The sequence below is a fragment of the Vigna unguiculata genome, chromosome 3 (assembly GCF_004118075.2).
Source record: "Vigna unguiculata cultivar IT97K-499-35 chromosome 3, ASM411807v1, whole genome shotgun sequence".
Taxonomy (NCBI): domain Eukaryota; kingdom Viridiplantae; phylum Streptophyta; class Magnoliopsida; order Fabales; family Fabaceae; genus Vigna; species Vigna unguiculata.
In genome coordinates, this window is record NC_040281.1 from 18755718 (window position 1) to 18775263 (window position 19546).

The 19546-nt window shown below is 32.2% G+C and overlaps 1 protein-coding gene and 1 long non-coding RNA gene across 3 annotated transcripts in view; both read left to right on the top strand.

Moving 5' to 3' along the window:
* LOC114177339 overlaps nt 1–3865 on the top strand; it is a 28536-nt gene extending 24671 nt beyond the window's left edge. Inside the window, exons 12-13 of one of the 2 annotated variants that reach the window (XM_028062635.1) lie at nt 1611–1868; nt 2474–3865. In XM_028062635.1, coding sequence (XP_027918436.1) covers nt 1611–1868; nt 2474–3598 — 1383 coding nt within the window. In that variant the 3' untranslated portion in view covers nt 3599–3865. Of the gene's footprint in view, nt 1–1610; nt 1869–2473 lie in introns of those variants that run through there. The other variant, XM_028062636.1, reaches the window with a different exon arrangement.
* A 13643-nt stretch (nt 3866–17508) lies between these two features.
* Nucleotides 17509–19147, top strand: LOC114176680. The gene is made up of 3 exons (XR_003603037.1): nt 17509–17602; nt 17718–17789; nt 18946–19147. It is a non-coding gene; the product is annotated as an uncharacterized LOC114176680 (long non-coding RNA).
* Nucleotides 19148–19546: the final 399 nt, after the last annotated feature.

A 19546-nucleotide genomic window follows, 5' to 3' on the forward strand; every position in this document is an offset into this window, starting at 1 on the left:
GTTTGAAATATAGAAAACAATTCAAAACGATTTTTCATTAAGACAACCAAGTGCATCGATAATAATCATCAATAAAGGTAATAAAATACTGAAAACCTAGATTAGACTTAACACCATGGTTATTGCTAGATATATCACATTAATTATGGAAACATAATGTCTATTGTTTATTACGGAAAATAGATATTGTTGATATTCTTTATTACAATATCTTCTATTTACCATATTTATGTTTGGTTGCCATATATACTTGTATCACTCTTTATTATAAATACATTCACCCTGTGTATTTTAGACACAAGGGATATTACCCCTATACAATATTTCTCAATATTCAACATGGTATCTAGAGCTTAAGGATATCTTGACATTTTTTTTTTCGTCGTTGCCGTTGGTGTCTGTCACCATCACCGTATGTTATTGCTCTCAACCGCCGCTGCTGTCATTTGCCGCCGGATTATCAGTTCGACGACCACACGAACGAAGCGACAGACGCAGAAGAAACAGTAGTGGTAGATGCCATGGAGGAGAGAGAAACCCTAAAAATTAAAAGTGCTCCGATGGAAACACGAAGCCCATATATGGAAAGACGAGGCTGAGGCGAGTCAACGGTAGAAATGATGGCACGCAATGTCACGCATTGCGGAAGCGGACAACGGCTAGAATGTTTGAATAGCACGTGGGAGCTTGTCGGACTTTTGATGATGATGAAACCAATGGCGTTGGTCACCTGGCCAAGACGATCACAATGGTGTGGTCGCCATTCGGAATTGGATCTCCGGCTCTGGCGATGGCAGTCGATCCAATGACAGAGGCGACAAAAAAAAGTCTTTAATGACCCTTAGGCTCTAGATACCATTTTAAATATAGTGAAACTAGGTATGAGATTACTCTCCCTTGTGTAGAAAATACACACAGGGGTTGTATTTATAATGAAGAAAATATGGGATAAATCCAAAATACACATGAAGAATAATAACAATAGAAATTGAAAAATAAGATAGAGATAAAATATCTAATGATATCTTAACAAACACATAGCTAGTTTAAAATTTATCTGGATGGTGCTTTTTATCCAATACTTTAGTTTGTTCTATATATTTATCCGGCTTGGAGTGTGGGTTTTAGATAGGGTAGTACAGATAAGTAAAGATTGTTACTTATAGCTTGGATGTTCCCACTCACCCAACCATCACTGCTGGACTCACCACACTTTAGCTATCTCCATTGCTACAGCATTAGTTCCTATGAAGAAGCAACGTATTTTTGAAAGAAAAAGAATGAGTACTGTATTGTTTTTCGCTTGTGCACAAAAACTGTGGGAGATTTGTTTCTACATTTCATATTGTGCTATACACAGGCTTGCCTTTATAACAACTTCAAGCATTGATTTCCCAATTAATGGCAATTGCCCTGCATTTTACCCTCTAGAGTGAACCCCGATAATGGGTTTATGTTAAAAAAGGATTATTATGAGTTTGTTGGTAGATTTATTTCATAGGATGGATAAGTTTCAAAATTGTCCCGTGTACCCTTTTAATATTCAATTTTGTCTTCTTTTATAGAATCGTATACTTTGGAATTTACATCAATGCAATGACTTTGTGCAGGTGGTATCTCGGGAACCAATATATTATGGTCATGCTGATTCTAGTTCAAAAAAGTCATTGGTAAACTGGGCTCTGCCATATGCGCAGCGCTACATTAATAAATTTCATACTGATAAATATGATCAACTTAAGCATTCTGGTTTTGATATTTTGAAACATCTGAAAGTCGTTGTTGTTGAGAAGCTGTTCTACAGAAATGTTATAAAAACCTGTGGCAGTGTGTCGAAAAGACGAGTTGAATGTAGTTGTCTTTTGCAGGTATGTTTGATTCAAAACTTTTTATCTAAACGTTCCAGATTTATCTGGATGCATGTTCTTCATGGAAACTGAACCAAACTTGATGGAAGTGTTCACTTGGATTCTAATATAAAACATTGAAGTAGGCAACTTTTAGTTTGAAAGATCAATTTTTTTTCACCTTGACCAGAGATTTGAATTACGCCCCAGACTTGATTTTTTTTCTTTTTCTAAATGGTATTTAGGCACCCTGCATATGAAAAGATAATATTTTCTTCAAATTTTTTATTTTCTTTAATAATTAAAATCTGAACACGTGCCATTCTTTGTTGGGTGACGCTTCCTGTGTACGATTTGATTCTCCGTTCATCATCAGTAATTCAGGAAATTTTTAGGATATATGTACTTCATCATTAAACTATGCTAGAAAGCATTGAGGATTTCTTTGCATACATCAAGCATTTTAGTATATCAGTACTTCATCATTAAAGTATGGTAGAAAGCAATCTGTATCTCAAGCATACATTACAATTTAGTTACCTGTTGTAAGCCACAATTGTTGTTGAAATAATGTTTCGCTGCTGAACCTGTATTTGTATAATGTGTTTGTATGTTGTTACTTACAGGGCAACAATTTTTACACTACTAAAGAATCAGACTATCATTCATTATTCCTTGAGCTCTCTAGTTTATTATTAGATAGGACTTCTCAATTGCACATGGCAAATTTCCTTCATATGATAACAACCATGGCAGAATCTGGATCCTCTGAGGAGCAAATAGAATTTTTCATTTTGAATAGCCAAAAAGTACCTAAACTTCCAGTTGAAGAACCTGTTTGGACTTTGTCTTCTGTTTCTTCACTTGCAGAGTCTGATAATTTGAAACCTTCAGATCACGTTCCATCAGTAAATGAACCGATCTTTCAAAGAAGGAAGACTGTAGTATGTCCCAACTGGCCACCTGCTGATTGGAAAACTGCACCAGATTTCAGTTATGCCCGGACCAATGGTTTCAAAACCAAACCAGCTCAGATTAGCGGCTTTTCGGAAAAGAAGAAGGATGATATTTCTGAAAGCATAATTTCCCCACCATATTGTGCTGAACAAGAATCACTTACTGTTGACTGGACCATTAAGGAAGATCCACCAGCAAATTCTGTGGCGCTAGTGGTGAATAATAATGTGAACTTTGAAGATCAATCGGGCAATCTTTTTGAGCCCTCTGCTTTTAGTATCCGTGCTGATTCTGATTCTGTGGGTTTGGATGAAGCTATAGATGAATCTCCGGATGAAGCTCATTTTAATTTGCCAGCTTTTTGCAACAGAGAACGACTACAAACTGGCACCTTTGATGCTAACCAGGGGAAGGTTACTGGCAGATTAGGTGAGTTTCTTGCATGCAAATACTTTGTTGACAAAGTTGGCAAGACTGCTGTAAGGTGGGTTAATGAAATTAATGAAACTGGACTTCCATATGATTTAGTCATTGGGGAAGATAACAATGAAGAGTTTATAGAAGTCAAAGCAACCAGGTCTCCAAAAAAAGACTGGTTCAACATATCTCTGAGAGAGTGGCAGTTTGCAAATGATAGAAGCGAATCTTATAGCATTGCATTTGTTGCATTAATGGGAAATAATGTCGCAAGGATCACCATATTCAAAGATCCAGTGAAGTTATGCCAACAAGGTGAGCTGCAATTGGCTGTTATGATGCCAAAACAACACAAGGCGTTCTCTGTTGTTTCATAGCCTCCATTCTTAATTATTATATTGGGTGTACAAACTTAGTGAATCCAATATTAATGACTTGCAAATGCATATCATCTGCATCCTGGCTTGCCAGAGAGATCCGATTGGATATCATTTACGCAAGATATGTTCACTTAAAATGTACACAAGATTTTGCTGCTACATGGATATCTTTCATTATGTAAATACAAATTTGTTTCCATTTTGTAGGTAACATGATACCCCCAATTTGATTTTCGATGATTTAGCTAAGTTTTGGGATATAAATGTGTTATTCTACTGATTTGGAATTTTTTTTCTTTTCTAAAATGATTTCACGTTAGCACTTCCTTTTTTTGTTAGATCTTTAGATGGCATATGCTGTGTGCTAATAAAAAAAAATGTATGTAAATACTTAGAAAGAGGATGGCTGGAGGGGGTTTTACAATTTGTGTAACATTAGCATGTATGATGAAAATGGGTTTCCTTTGGTCCTTTTCATCCCATTTTAGATGTTCGAATTTTAATCCTCAATTTTTAGTTATAGAATTATAGAACGTGATACTAAAATGTTAGTAACTTATCTCGTCAGCAATTTGTCGTTGTTCTTTGTTCCTGTTTTCCATTTCTACGTAGTAGTAAGAACACACAGTCACCCTTATTTTTTTCCCTTTCTACTTGATGTCATTTTGGTTACAGAGGTTATAGGTTCTACCATTTATTTTTTTCTCCAGTCCTGGAATGTGCATTAATAGTTTATTCATAGTGGTTGTTCTTTTCGTAACTAAATATGGTTATTATGTTGTGTTTCTCCTTTTCTCCTTGCAAAGTTATCCTCAAATTGACTTTAATTTTTCGGAAGTTCATTAATCATATAACTTCATACTCTTGTTAACTTTTGCACTAACATAGAATCATATTTAGAAGTACAATGCCAATCCAAAATATGTCTCAATTTTAAGGAAAATCCAAAATTATATAAAATATAAAAGGGTTAAGCAAACCCCCTAGTGGCCAACCACACTCAAGAAGAATTGGAATCATATGTGAAAAGTGGACCCAAGCTTTTATCATCATAGGTTATAAGTGAGTTTTTAGTAACATATATCTATTTTGGCCCTTGTATTATGAATCTAGTAGTAGTATAGAGAGTCTTCCTTTTGGGTTTTGTATAATAGTTCAAGTAGTTTAGGTTTTCATTTAAGTCTTGTATTTGAGTCAAGTAGTGTAGGATTTTTCATAGATAACCTAGAGGAGGGGCACATTTTGTAGTTGACTACCAAGCCAGCATGCACCTATAGAGAAGGTTTGCTCTCTAGGTTGAGGGATTCTTGGTTTTTCATTTTTAAGAGAGTATTGACCATGTGTTATGCTCTTAATAAAAAGAATTTTTCTTTAGTAGTGGTCATGTGTCATGTTCCTAATGGAGAGAAATTCTCCTTAGTAATGATTATATGTCATGCTCCTATTGAAAGAATTTTACATTGGTCTTTCCCATGTAAATTCACCTTTAAATTAAGTAAAGTTATGTTACCAATTTTGTGTTATATTACTCAACTTAGGTCACCAAGAATACATCTTCTATCTTTCCTCTAGTAAGAGTTGGTTCAACCACTCTTGAGAGCACTCAAACACCCCATAACATCTCCCTTGTATTTGAGTCATATAGTTTGAAGGAGGAGTCATCATCTCATCATACCAAAACCACTATATATGTACCATATTTTCACTACCATCAAGCTTTTGCAAACCACCATCCATTTAGGAGTCTTCCTTTGGCTTGAGTCTTTATGACACTCCTTTTGGCTTGAGTCTTTATGACGCTCACTTTTTCACTTTAACTCTTTAACAACAACAACTATTATAGTAGGCATAACTTGTACCACTACCCTTCCCATCAAAAGTTAAAGAAACTTCTAAGAAAGTAGAGGATGAGAAAGAACTCATGGATATATTCAAAAGAGTAGAAAGTAGAAATCAACATTACGTTATCAGAGCAATCACTTGAATCACCAAGGTAAAAAACCTCTACTATTTAGTTAATTTTTTGTAGTGGCAGTGTTAGTGGAAAAAATAAGTGTATTAGTCGCACGTAGCAGGTAATATTGTTTTTTTTTCATAGGGACTTGTGTAACACATGACAACTCGCAATTCACAATTCAAATAGACAACGAATGTCACAAAAACATAGGAACTCTTTTTATATTTTTATCTAACAATTGGTGTGTAATAATAAATTAACATAAATGTATTGTCCCACGTAACAAGTAATAAATATTGTTTCTTTCACATGGACTTGTGTAATACATGACAACTCGCAATTGATAACTTAAATAAACAACGAATGTCACGAAAACATAGGAACTCTTTTATATTTTTATCAAACAATTGGAGTTTAATAGTAAATTAACACAAAGTATTTACAAATGTCAATACTAAATTTCATCAACTTCATTCTCATGCATACAATCATCTCAAACAAATACGTTAGTCCAATTTTGATATAGACAAAGACTTGAGAACTGAAAACATAAACATAAAAACAGAGAAAAGAATTGAAAAATAAAAAAGAAAGAGAAAAGAAAAATGCATAACATAAACAAAGGCATACCAACAAAACAACAAATCTAATATGCAGAATGATTAAAATAGATTTCCTAAATAACCTCACTTAGATCCATCTTAGATCCCTCTTGTTCCAAGATCAATTAGTAAAGGGATGAATATTCCACTCAATTTCCTTTTGTTGTGTATATTTAGGCCTGATACATCTTACCTAATCTATTGGCTTAACCATGCATCAAGACTTGCATAAAGAACTAGAATAATGGGGCCAAACACGCAAACTCATCCCTAGTGACTTGTAGTATTTGGTTTAATTTGGTTAGTTAGGATGTTAAAATCTCATTCTTAGGACCTTTCAACAATTGGATCAAGCTATAAGACATACTTTGAGACAAGTATTAAGCACAAACAAAACAAATGGAAAGTATAAACATCTATAGGCAAACTACATATAAGAAAACCCAAGAAAAGAAAACACATAACCAAGTTTAAAAGTGTCACAAAGTTCAAATCGCCTTGTGTTGGAACACAAATCCCTAGCAACAGCGCCAAAAACTTATTAGTGAACATCGATCACACGCACCATGTAATGATTATCGTTTCTCCACAGGGACTTATGTGACACATAACAACTATCGTAATTCACAACTCAATTAGATAACAAAACTCACAAAAATATATAATTTTTTTATCAAACAGTTGGTGTGCAATAAGAAATTAACATAAAGTATTTACAAATGCGAAGATTAGATTTCATCAACTTCATTTCATGCTCACACAATCATCTCAATTTCAAATTCATGTCAAAATCAACTCACAAGATTATCAAACCTTATTCTTAATGACTTTGACCTTATGATAACTCATCAAGTTTCAATTCCTTAAATCCTAAATAAGTAGCCATGCATTAAGTTCAAAAGTCTTAAGATTACTAAGGAAACATCTTCTAACCCTAGTGATAAGCTCCATTAGGTATTCAATGTCAATTTTAGATTTAAAAGATATTTTCCAACACCTCAAGAACCACAACAAGCTATGGACGATCAAGTCACAACAAACATTAAGCACAAAATTCAAATGCTAACTTGAATTGAAAAATCATGTATATATAATCAACATAAATTATGTAACATCCCAATCGAATATTACTAATTTAAATAAAAAGAAAACAATATTAAAATTTAAACCACACTTATTATAACATCTTTCCAAAAAGCGCGGGAAAATTTAAAACATACATTGATAATATAATAATATTAATAATCATACATTGATAGTATAATAATATTAATAATCGTAGATAAAATCCAAGTTTTCACATTTCCAAAACTGATAAATTAAATTCGATTACAATACGAACAAAATCAACGATAAAATAAAATCCCTAAGCAGCCCCACTTCGACGCTTTGCCTCACCAGCACCACCTGCAACATCCTCTGCTCCCATGTAACGAATTACACAATCATCGCCAAACACAAGCAAATAGGGTGAGCTAATATATAAACATATATACAATTCAAAAATATGAGCATACACTCATCAAAGGAAACTCTATCCTTTGATTCCATACCACATGGCCAACACCATGTTATCCATGTTCTATGACTTTAGATGATGATCATAAGATATCCTTTGTTGCCACAAGCCACAACTCATGGTTCCACCATTTACGAGTCACAACTCGTAGAAACACGTGTGGGAATAACATGTTGGATAACACTAAGAAGGGAAATCTTTCAAAATCCATCTATACGACCCACGATTTCGCACACTCCACTGGACTTCCAAAACCACCAGGATACAACCTCGAGTGGTCACATATTACCTCAATACAAGTTACACTCGTAACTAGGCCCTCAGCAAAGCATCGTATCAAGACCTCCATCCAAAGTCGTGTAGAATCCTCCTCGCAGTCAAATTCAGCACTTGGAACCACTTGGCACCTCGTTCGCATTGCCTGGTGAAAACTGGTTCCAGACTGCTTGGTAGTCACCTTACATCGCTAAGCGCCACACGCCTTTCAATGCCTCTTTGCTTCACAATTTTTCACCTGGTGGGACCATCCCCATCGCTAGGCGCCGCATGATTCTAGTGGCCATTGCCACTATTTTGGGTCTCTATCGCCTGATGGCTCGTCACGCATTGGTAGCCATCTTACTAGTGTTTTTGGCATTTTTGGACAAGTTCTAATGAACATCAAACACTCATCACCCAATTAATAGCACAATTACAATTATCCAGTCATAATCATATGACTGGATCACAATTCAACACATTCATGGTTTCACAATTGAGGTCATGCCTCTATTCAATTATGAAGCAATCCACTATACACTCATTATTTTACGAAACAAACATACCACATTTAACTTAAACCAACATCATAATTTGCACATAATGACAGTCTAAAACATGCACCAAACAATATCATAGTCAAGGCAAAACCTTACTCTTACACGCATCTAATCCCAACCATCACATAATTATTTAATTATCTTACATATTCTACTTTACCAAATAAGCATGCCAATTTGCATTCATATCAATCAACATGATTCAAATCAAATATAAAGAGCAACACTCTAACAACTTAAGCCCATGATTCTATGCACCAATGCAAATTAATATAGCACTTCACACCTCTTATGCAATAATTTAATTTATATTGATACACATGCATTCATCAATAAACAAATTCTCAATATGTGACTATCCCAAAAGAACATTCGAATTCATAGAGACTTACAAAATAACCCAATCATGCTTCCAACTCATGCCACATTAGTAGTTACTTGAAATTATCAAGAGATTATTCATGCTTTTTAAAGACTTTCAAACTAGCAATCATGAGTAACATATATCTCTAGCTACAAACCTCGAATTCAAATCTCCACCGTTCAAAGTAAAGAACATGTTACGGATCACGTGTAAAAATTTCACCTAAATCGGACGATTAATGAATCAGAAAATGCAGTTTTACAAAAACTGCGCAAACTAGACAAACGGTGACGCCTAGCGCCAAAAAATCAGGGACCTAGCGCTTGGCGGTATAAAACCAGCATTCGACGGTTCCTGCTACGCGAAAACATGAAAAACAACGTTTTTTCATGAAAAATCCTTATTCCACACATCCATGCATCGCTTGGCAGCTTCATCACCGCTAGGTGGTTCAAGACAGAAACCTAGAAACTGGGATTGTTTCACATGAGTCGCCTGGCAGCTTTGAAGGCCCGCCAGGCGATTTCTGGAAATTTTTCAAAAATCCAAATATTTGCGATTTTTTCAGCATGAAAGCATATACAATTTATCATATTTCATGCAATTAGACAATTAATCATCAAAATCACGAGATTTAGCTCCCCTAACCTGGAATCCAACTTCAATTGCATGCCTAAATCTCCCTATTACACAAAAATGATTCCCTTTGGCTCCTCCCTCTTAGCATTCACTTTGCCTTCTGATTCTCTCTTAGGTGAAGAGAAATCGTAAGAGGAAGAGAATGCCCCAAAACCTCAAGGAAAACACGAATACCTAATTTTAACATGTCAGCGATGAGACCGCTCAATGCCATATCATTACCGTTTAGCACCATTGAATAACATGTGAAACAATAATTGTTTGTCAAACCACCGCTCAGTGCTAGTTTAACATCGTTCAATACCAATTTTGCAGGATCACTTGGTGTTCAACGCTAAGTTCCTCTACAACATTAGTTGCTCCTTGATTTTGTATCGCTGAACAGTGTCACCCATTGCTCCAATCATGTTCCTTGAGTTTTAGCTTATGTTCCTCCATCACAAATACTTCATATTCACTTAATTAACACACTTAAAAGAGATATCAGAGGTAAAACAAACATAAAATACAAGAAAATACAAAGGTATGTTAAACTTGAGGATAAAACAAAATAAAAGCTATGAAAAGGTTGATTTTATTAATAAAAACAAACACATAAAATAGCTAAAGTATATGTTATCAAACATCTCCAAAAGAAACAAAATGTTAGAGACATCTTAAAACAATGTTAGCTTTGTTTCAGTCCAGGATGTCCTAGAAATGTGAAGATCTAGGCGCTTTAAAATTCCCTAGACTATTAAAGAGATCACCATTGTTAATGCCCTGCTGGAGTTGGGAGCCCCAATCAATGTCATGCCATCAACTATGTACAAACTGTTACACATGTGAGACTTGAAGCTAACCATTGTGGTAATCTAGTTGGCCAACAAAAGCATTGCTCAACCCTTAGGACTGGTTGAGGACATGTTACCGTTTTTCTATTTGTATTGTTTATTTATTGTTGTATCTATACTTTTTATACAATCCTATACTATTATATAAAGAGCATTGATCCTTTTGGTGTTCACATTTTTCTTTTGAATTTTATCCTTTATAATCACTTTTTTAAATTCAAATAATTACTAATAATAAAAAAAAATTCTAATTTTATCTTTTTAATAACAACTTTTTTAAATTTAAATAATTGTTTATTATAAAAATATTAATATAACAAAAAAAAACTTATACAAATTATTTTAGCAAAAAACTAAGTGCCTTTTATAGAAGGCAGCAAATGATCAGAACCTTTCTTGACTCAAAGTTTATGATTACCTTTAAGCCAAAATCAGTTTCGTCCATTAACTGTGAGAGTTAAAAAAGACAAAAAAATCATAACCTTTCTTGACTCAAAGTTTATGACTACCTTTAGACCAAAATCAACTTCGTCCTTTGATTGTGGGAGTTAACATTTTCTTTATATGTAAAATATTTTATTTTCCAAAAACAGAAGAACATTTAAGTTACAAGGATAATAATCCAAAGATAATAACAGAAGATAAAGATACTTTTTGCTAATGAAATTTAAATTAAATCTAGAATAAATTTAGGTCCAATTTTTGGGTCCATAAATGTTAAGTCAGATTTTGAACATTTGTTATTCATCTTTAAGTATTGAGTCGAGCCCCCAACGATTATTTATTTTATAATTGAATAGAACTTTTTTATAATAAAAATAAAGTGAACTACATACATGCATGTGTTTTCATTAGTATCCATACAATTTAAATTCGTTTAAGTTTGTACTCAAATAAGTCTAACTTCCGCCTAAATCTATATTTAGAAAGGAAAAAATCTCAGATCAAGTTTTGAATGACTTTTTCATCAACTTCGAGCAATACTTGCATGGACTATGGTTTAGATTGATGAAACAAAACAATAATCTTTAGGCGTTGACGATCATTTAGACATAAATCTTGGCCTTTAAGTTTCGTGCATCCCCGACTGCTCATCTTTCACAATGAGATGAATTGTTTTCTTAGTAAATATAGGGTTTCTTATATGACTATCAGATTCTATATTTATATGACCTCTAGTATTCCATAAATTATATGATCCTTATAATATTTCATAAAGGGGATTATGTTTTTGGTGTCTATATAGCACTCCAACTAAAACCTGGTGCTATTAGATATTATTTACTTATCTAATGTATCGTTTACTTGTGTAAGGGAAATTTATTTGTATTCATTTAACAAATACCAAACTAAAAAATACATCACTTAATGTATCATTTGTTAAACATACATGATATTTAGGCGAATAAAATATTAATATACCCATAAGTGTATGTAATAGAAGTTTGTTTATACTTTTACAACCAACTAAAGGCATTTCTTAATTTGAAATACATGACAAACAAGTTACACTATATCTTGTAGCTTTAACAAAATTCAGAGTTATATGAAAAGTTAAGCTAGACAATCTTATTATTACATGTTAGTTTTCCATTTTGTTCATTTGAAAAAAAAATGTAAGTGTAAGTTTTTTCCTTAACTTTAAAACTTCATCATGACATTTTAAAACATGTTTATTTGAATAAACATGCAATTGGATTCACAAAATTTTAAATCTACATAATATCATCATAATATAACTAACCATGCCAAAAATAATAAAATCAAGTTAATCAATAGGATAATCATTACCGTATGTTTTGAATCTAGGATCTCAAAATCACCATTATCAATCCTTTAATAATCATGTTCACATAATTATGAGTTTCAACTCAGTTGTATATTCATCTTATATTCTTTCTTTATATACTCTAGACTCAAGCATTACCATTAGACTTTTTCAAATCATAATGGTTTTACGCCAATATGGATAGTGTTAGTAGGTTGTACGCTCCCACGAATAGAACATGTGCACTACACTAACCTTTTGGTCTCAATAGTATAGTCAAGAGGACAGTTGAAAGTGGAGTGCGAGACCTATGAATTTTTGAATACCCGGCTAATTACGTATGTCAATCCAGGGTATTTATATCACACTCTCCATTCTACTAGGTCTACATAACCTTTCTTTGGACTCTATACCTAGTGCATCTCTGTAATATGTATACACTCCTTTTTATTCTTTATTTCAGTACTTTAACTTATAATCGTCATTTCACATTATCTTTATATACAATTATTAAGACTTTTACTCACAAAATTTTGACAACATAACAATTGTGTTTCTAATTTTTCATAACTTTGAAAATAGTAAAAAACAACCAAATTACAAAAAGAGTTTAAAATCAACAACCAAACATAAATCATTATTTCAAAATAACTTTACACAAAATTAGTCAAAACAATAATCATAATTAACAATAGTCATAATTAAGACATAATTTTTGTATAATATCTTATAAATAAAATAGCAAACTTACTTTATTTATAACTTGTGTTAAACTTCAAATAAGATGATTCTTGAACCTAATCCTAGGTTATCATACCCAAGATATCCATTTTTTAACTCAAACTTTCAAAATAGTGTATGAAAATTTCAGAATCCATAAGACAAATTGTTTACTTAAAGAAAATGTGCTAAACCTTGCACAAATAGATAAGGATAAACTGATGGTAGATTTCTGAGATTTTTTAGTGTGGGTAAATTTATTTTTACCGTCTAGAAAAGCTTGGTTAAAAACCCAATAGTTCTAGGCAACTTCATAGTAGTTGCAAGGACACTTCTTGACTTTGTATAAGACTTATTCTTACTAAAAATTGTAAAATTCACATGTCTTACCACACACTTCTATTTGTAAATCACTACGGTCCAAATGAATCCTTATGTCTCTAGAACATCTAGAAAAAATATGAGCGAAATCCAACGATTAATGAAACTGGATTCAAATTCTTAATAAAGAAATTCGGAAACAAAATGTAGTGATGCGAATTCAACTTGCAAATATTATTTCTCTTACCTCAGATGTTTAATTGGAAATCCCAATGGTCAAAATAAAGATATATGTTTTATGTGTGCTTTGTTAAAATGTAATTTCGATCCAACAGTTAAGAAAGCATGAATAAAAATTTTACCAAGGAAATCCAGAACCAGAAAGTATATGCAGACCTAACTTTTTACACTAAACTGGGGAATTATTGTTCCTTCCATACACCTCCAATTTAAAATCCAACTGGTCATAGTGAAGAAATTTGTTTTAAGAATGCTATGTAAAAATTGCAGCCTAATCTAATGATTAATGAAGCCTTAATCACAATGTTTCTTAGACAACTCAAAAATAGGAAGTAGTTGACAAAATAAAATCAACTTTTACTTTGTACAAAGCCATTCCTCATAATTTATCGATTTACTTATGAAATCATAAAATTACTTTATACTACATATTTAAATAAGAAAGATAAATATAATTAACATAAAATCGAGGTTGTTACAATGCATTACGGATGACAAATAAACTCGCGCTCGTGGATATTATCCGAACTCGTCTCCGTTTTGACGGGAAATCCCCATAATGATTGGGTATAAGTATGAGAAATATTGGATTTTTTTCAATTGGGTATGGGGATGGGGATGGGGATGTACATATCCACTCCATCCCCATTTAAATTATTAAAATACTAAGTCTATTAAGTAACCTTATATATATATATATATATGTATATATATATATATATATATATATATATATATATATATATATATATATATATGTATATATATATATATATATATATATATATATATATATATATACACACACACACACACAAGCATAAATACAGGCACTATCGTGCCTGTATGTATGATTTTTTAAATATGTGTGATATTATATTAGTAAGTGATAATATTGAAATATTATTAAGTTGTTATATAAACTAAAATGATATTTATTAAAAATAAAGTGAAATATATCATAACAGATGAAAGAATAACCATTGATAAATAAAGAAGAAAAGAAGAAGCGGAGATAGCCAAATTTATAAAAAGCTTATAAAAATAACGGTCAATTTTTAAAAATTTAATAAATTATTATATTTAAAGGGTAAAATTGGTATTTTAAAATGTGGACACAAAAAGGGGAATCCCCTTTATATATTGTTATTGTTATAGATATACACACACACATACATACTACACACTTTCTATTTTTTACTTCTTTTAATTATTTTGTTTGCCATAAAATTCATTCGCATCTTCAAAGATATATTTTGTCTTAAAATGTATTTTGTCTTTTCATAGTCTTCATGCAATTATGTTCGAATAATATATGTCAATTGCATATTTTAAATGTCTCGCATTTATATATTTGTACTATTTTTCAATCTTTTTATTTATTGTATATTTTTTTTTTCTCATGAGAGTGTTGAACACTGTTACTTTAAATCTTCTTTATCATATTATTATTAATTATGTCTAATTTGAAGAACTTTTTTTGTTTGCTAAAAAAATTTTTGTTATCTCTCAATCATCGAATATGTTGATATTTGAAAAGTTTTCTTAGATCTCTAAGGTATTTTTCATTTTATCACACTCTTAATTATACATTTATTTTCCTATGTGTGATGTAATTCAATGGTCTCTCAAATTGTTTCTAAAATATATTTAATAATTTTTTTAATATTTTTATTTGTTGTTTATTTTTATCATGTAGAATACTATTTTGATATTTTTTATATAATTATTTTAATTTTCTATCTCATTATCATACATGTAATTTTATCACTATAGTTATATAAATAAATTTTATTTACTATAATACAATAATTTAATGTAATTATCATGAATCGTTTTATCAACATTCAACATATATTGAAGTTCAAAATATGAAAGGTCTATGTTAAAATTATATTATTATTAGTTTAATATTGTTCTTTGTATGTTTTAATCTGAGTGATATATTATAACTTTTATTATTGTATAAAAAAATATTTTATTAGAATTCAAAAAATTAAAATAAATAGACATTTAAAATATTTTTCACTTTGAATATGTATTTCATTTTTTTATTTTTTTATTTATATTTTATTAACATGTTTCATTAACATTTGCAAATTTAATAAATATTTTGGTTCTCATGAAATTTTATTTGGTATTTTAATTTGAAATGAATATAATTATAATTTATTTCTAAATATTTGATATTGAAGAAACAAAATTTCTTTTAATATTGAATATTTGATAATATTATGTTTTTTGTACTGCAATTTGTATTATTTTATAAAAAATAATTTTTTGATATTGAAATAGTAAGAAAACGGGTACGGGTACGAGTATATACCCGTTACCTAGAGAGAATTAAATAAGACAAAAATTTTATATCTTTTGAATTTGGGTATAAGAATGAAGATGATTTTTTTTTCTTGAGATAGCTACGGGATACGGAAGCCCATCCTGCCCCCACCTTGTTGTTGTCATACCTACAATGCACATTTGCTTTAAATTTTTACCCTTTAAATATATATTTTTTAAATTAAAAGTATAAAGAAATTCTTATTTTGATCTCCACATTTATTTTTTGTATTTTATCTTTTAAATATAATTTTAAAATTAAAATAATTATTTTATCAATATTTAAAAAGTATCAATTTATTTAAATTTGACGGTTTGTTTGATTTAAATTTAACAACTTTTATGATTAAAAATTATCTATAGAATAATAAAATGATGAAGGCTTGATCCCTAATAAGGGAGTTCCTTAATTCATTTTCATTGTTTTATTTCTTTAGTTTGAATTCCATGAGTTGGCTTGATTGACTATTTTAAGTTGACTTGTTGACCTTGACCTTAGGTTGACTAGTTGACCCAAATATTAGCTTAACCTAAAGTCAATATGTTAATCTAACTTTATTTATTTTGTAGGATAATTAAGGAGATGGCCACAAAATGGACAAGTGGTCCATGAAGACAAGTCCATATGGAGAGAAAGATGGTAAAGCTTTCTAAAAACATCTAGAAAGGATAACCACATGCCTTGGCCACCAAGAATTCTAGAAACATCTAGAAGGAACATCCATTTTGCCTTGCCTAAGACGACTTCTAGAATGTGTCCATGTGCTCCTTTGTTGACCTACTTTCTAGACACTACTTTTATTATTTGTTAAGTAACCCTTTTGAGATTATTTGTTTATGCTAAAAGGCCCATAAACACTTCTATTTAAGGGGACCTCTAACACTTGTACAAGAGGTTGAACATTTTGGAGAATTAAACACATTTGTGTATCAACCCTTTATGAGAGTTTCCTCCCTAGGGATTGAATATTTTTAAGTCTTATCTTGCATAACAAGTGGGAACATACATTCACTCATTTTCAAGGTTGCCACGATTTCTAGCCTAGCCTTGTAGTGGCGTGTTTCTCACATTTTTACCATTCCTTTTCTTTCCATTTTATGCTTTCTTCTTCCTTTATTGTTCTCTGTTTTCTATGGTTTATTCGCATTCCATTTCCTTTTTGTTTTGAATCAATCTATTACCTTCTTCTCTTGAACTTTGTGAAAGGAACCTTCATATCTAGACAATATACTGCTATATGTCCAGTGAAGATTTCACTTAACTTTCTTAATCAACTCATACCATATTCGATAATTTTAAAAAGGAATAAGATAATCCTACATCATAAAAACTACTTACAATAAAATTATAAAAATTATTTCTATTTTATTTTAATATTAAAATAATAATTTTTTATAATTTTTTTTATTATCATACAAAATATACACATACACGCGTGAATAAAAAGAGTATAAAAAACATAATTTCTCAAATTAATGAATTTGCCAAAGTTTTACGTTAGACTTATGTTTCAACATATTTTCTCCATTTTTCTTCTCAAATTTTATTGAAAAACATAAATAGAAAACTCCCACTTTTTTATAAGAATTTATTTTTTGTTTCACTGTTTCAAACAACCATTGTTTTACTTTTATTTACACCCCTTGATGCGTAACCTGTAAGCCCTTGTTTCTGCCCAAAAAGGGGTTGGGTCTGGCCTTTCGTAGGCCCAGGGTCAGCCCCTTTGTAGGACCCAATACCCCTTCCAGCTGACTCATTATTCACTTGTCACCTTTTCAGAATCAACTCCTACCCCTCCCTCTCAAATCTCCAGCAAAGTGCTCTGCTAGGGCACAATAACTTTCGTTCATCTCCGAGCTAGCAAAATCCTTCTCACCTTCAAGTAAGTTAAACGTTAAGGTTTTGGGTCTGTTTTCCTCTTCTTTACACCGTTTAAGTGTGTTAGACCGGTTAGGGTTTTGTCTCATACCCTGGTTTGTCTTCATTCCATGTTTCAGCTCACTGCTCTAGCCCTTGGAGCTGACGTACTTCTTAGTTGTGGATCTGTTGCGTTTTAGCATCTAAGCAAGGTAAGGGAAGTTAGTTTAGTTTCGTTTTTTTGGAGTATGTTGCCTGTTTCACCACTGTTTTATGTTTAAAAGGGATTTGGAAATGTTTGTGCTTGTGTGAGATCAAGAATAAAATGTTTGGCCTGTTTGTTCTGGGTTGCATGCACGGAATAATGGGGGAGAACTGGTATTCTCGCCTAGGCGAGCTCGCCAGAAGGTCGCCCAAGATTCTGCCTCGAGCGCTCGCCCAAGCGGTTAGTCACGTTTTGAGCGACACCTTGTCTCGCTCAAGCGAGAAGGGCTCGCCTGAGCGAGAGCTCGTGAAATCTCCCAGGGGTCACTGTTGCATGTCTCGCCTAGGCGAGAGCCCACAATTTTGAGCGAGGCAAGCACCTCGCCTGAGCGAGGTCCCTAGCTTGGGCGAGGTCAGTGCAGTGGTGAGTGCGGGCACTATTTTCTTGACTGTTTTGATGATTTGATGCATGTATTGTCTGAATTATTCTTCCTAAATATGATGCTCGTGAATATGCTTGGGTGTTTGGACTTATGAATGAAATTGGCATGCTTGGTATGAGGTTGATCATGGATTTGTGGCTTTGTGATGTCTTAACATGAGAATGGGATGAAGGTAATAAGGGAAGTGGAATTGTATGATAAAAATGATTCTGATTGTGTGATAGGCGTAATTCCATGAGTCTCGTGGGGAGACCCCATGGTGGTGAGTAGTGTATATGTTAGGATAAGGATTTAAGTAAGGACCGCATCCCGAAACTCTAAAGAGTTAGTGAGTCTCAAGTAGAGCAAACTGACCCAAGTGGTGAGAGTAGCGGGAGGCCATAGTCTTTGGCAGGATAATGGCCTTAGACGCTTAAAGGCTAACCTTGTGTGTGGTAGGGTGAAACCCATTGGCAATGGCTCTGCAGAGCAGTAGAGGCCACCACAAGTGCAAGCGTCCAGTGAATCTGATCCTAGTATATGTATCCGGATAATTGAGTCATATAGTCTTGCTTATTTGTTATAATGTGATTCTTATGCCTACTGTGTTGTATGTTTGGACTGTTTCTAAATATTTCGCTGCAATAACATGCATAATTTAAGTCACTCTAGCTTACCTTGCTATTTCTTTTGTGTGTGGGTCCTTGTTCTGATTTCCCTTTTGCGATGATGGTGGGAGCAGATGGAAATACTTCTGGAGGTAGGCCTGATGGTGGTAGCGGTGCAACTTAGTGGGCTCATTGAAGTGGCCCTCGAAGGACGATTCTATGGCCCTAGTGCCTTTGTAATCCCTTGCTCTAGGAGTCTTTATTTTGCATAACTGTGAACTTTGTTGTTTCTCTTTTTGGCTATGGCATGGTTATATGCCTAGAACCCCTTTCAAGTGCATTCGTGGATGACTGTAACAGTTGGGATCCTTATGTATGTTGTTCCAATTCTGACTACTCTTTATTATAACTGTGTGATGTTTTATTTAGTAGATTTTATCTATTCAAATGGGATGTCACATAACCAAACTAAGCAATGTAAAAGCCATAAACTATTTGCATAAAAAATCTAAAATTAATTACAACTTTTAGAAATGATATTTCTATTTATAATCTTAATTGAAGGGTAAAAATAAGTTTGTATTTAAGTTATTCAATGTAAATGATTTATTATTATTTTTATTAATAAATTGTTACATTATAATATTTTTTTGTAATATTTACTTTAAAATGTTAATTATTTAATTGAGTAAAAAATTTGAAAGCAAATATTTATTAAATTGAAAAATAAAATTG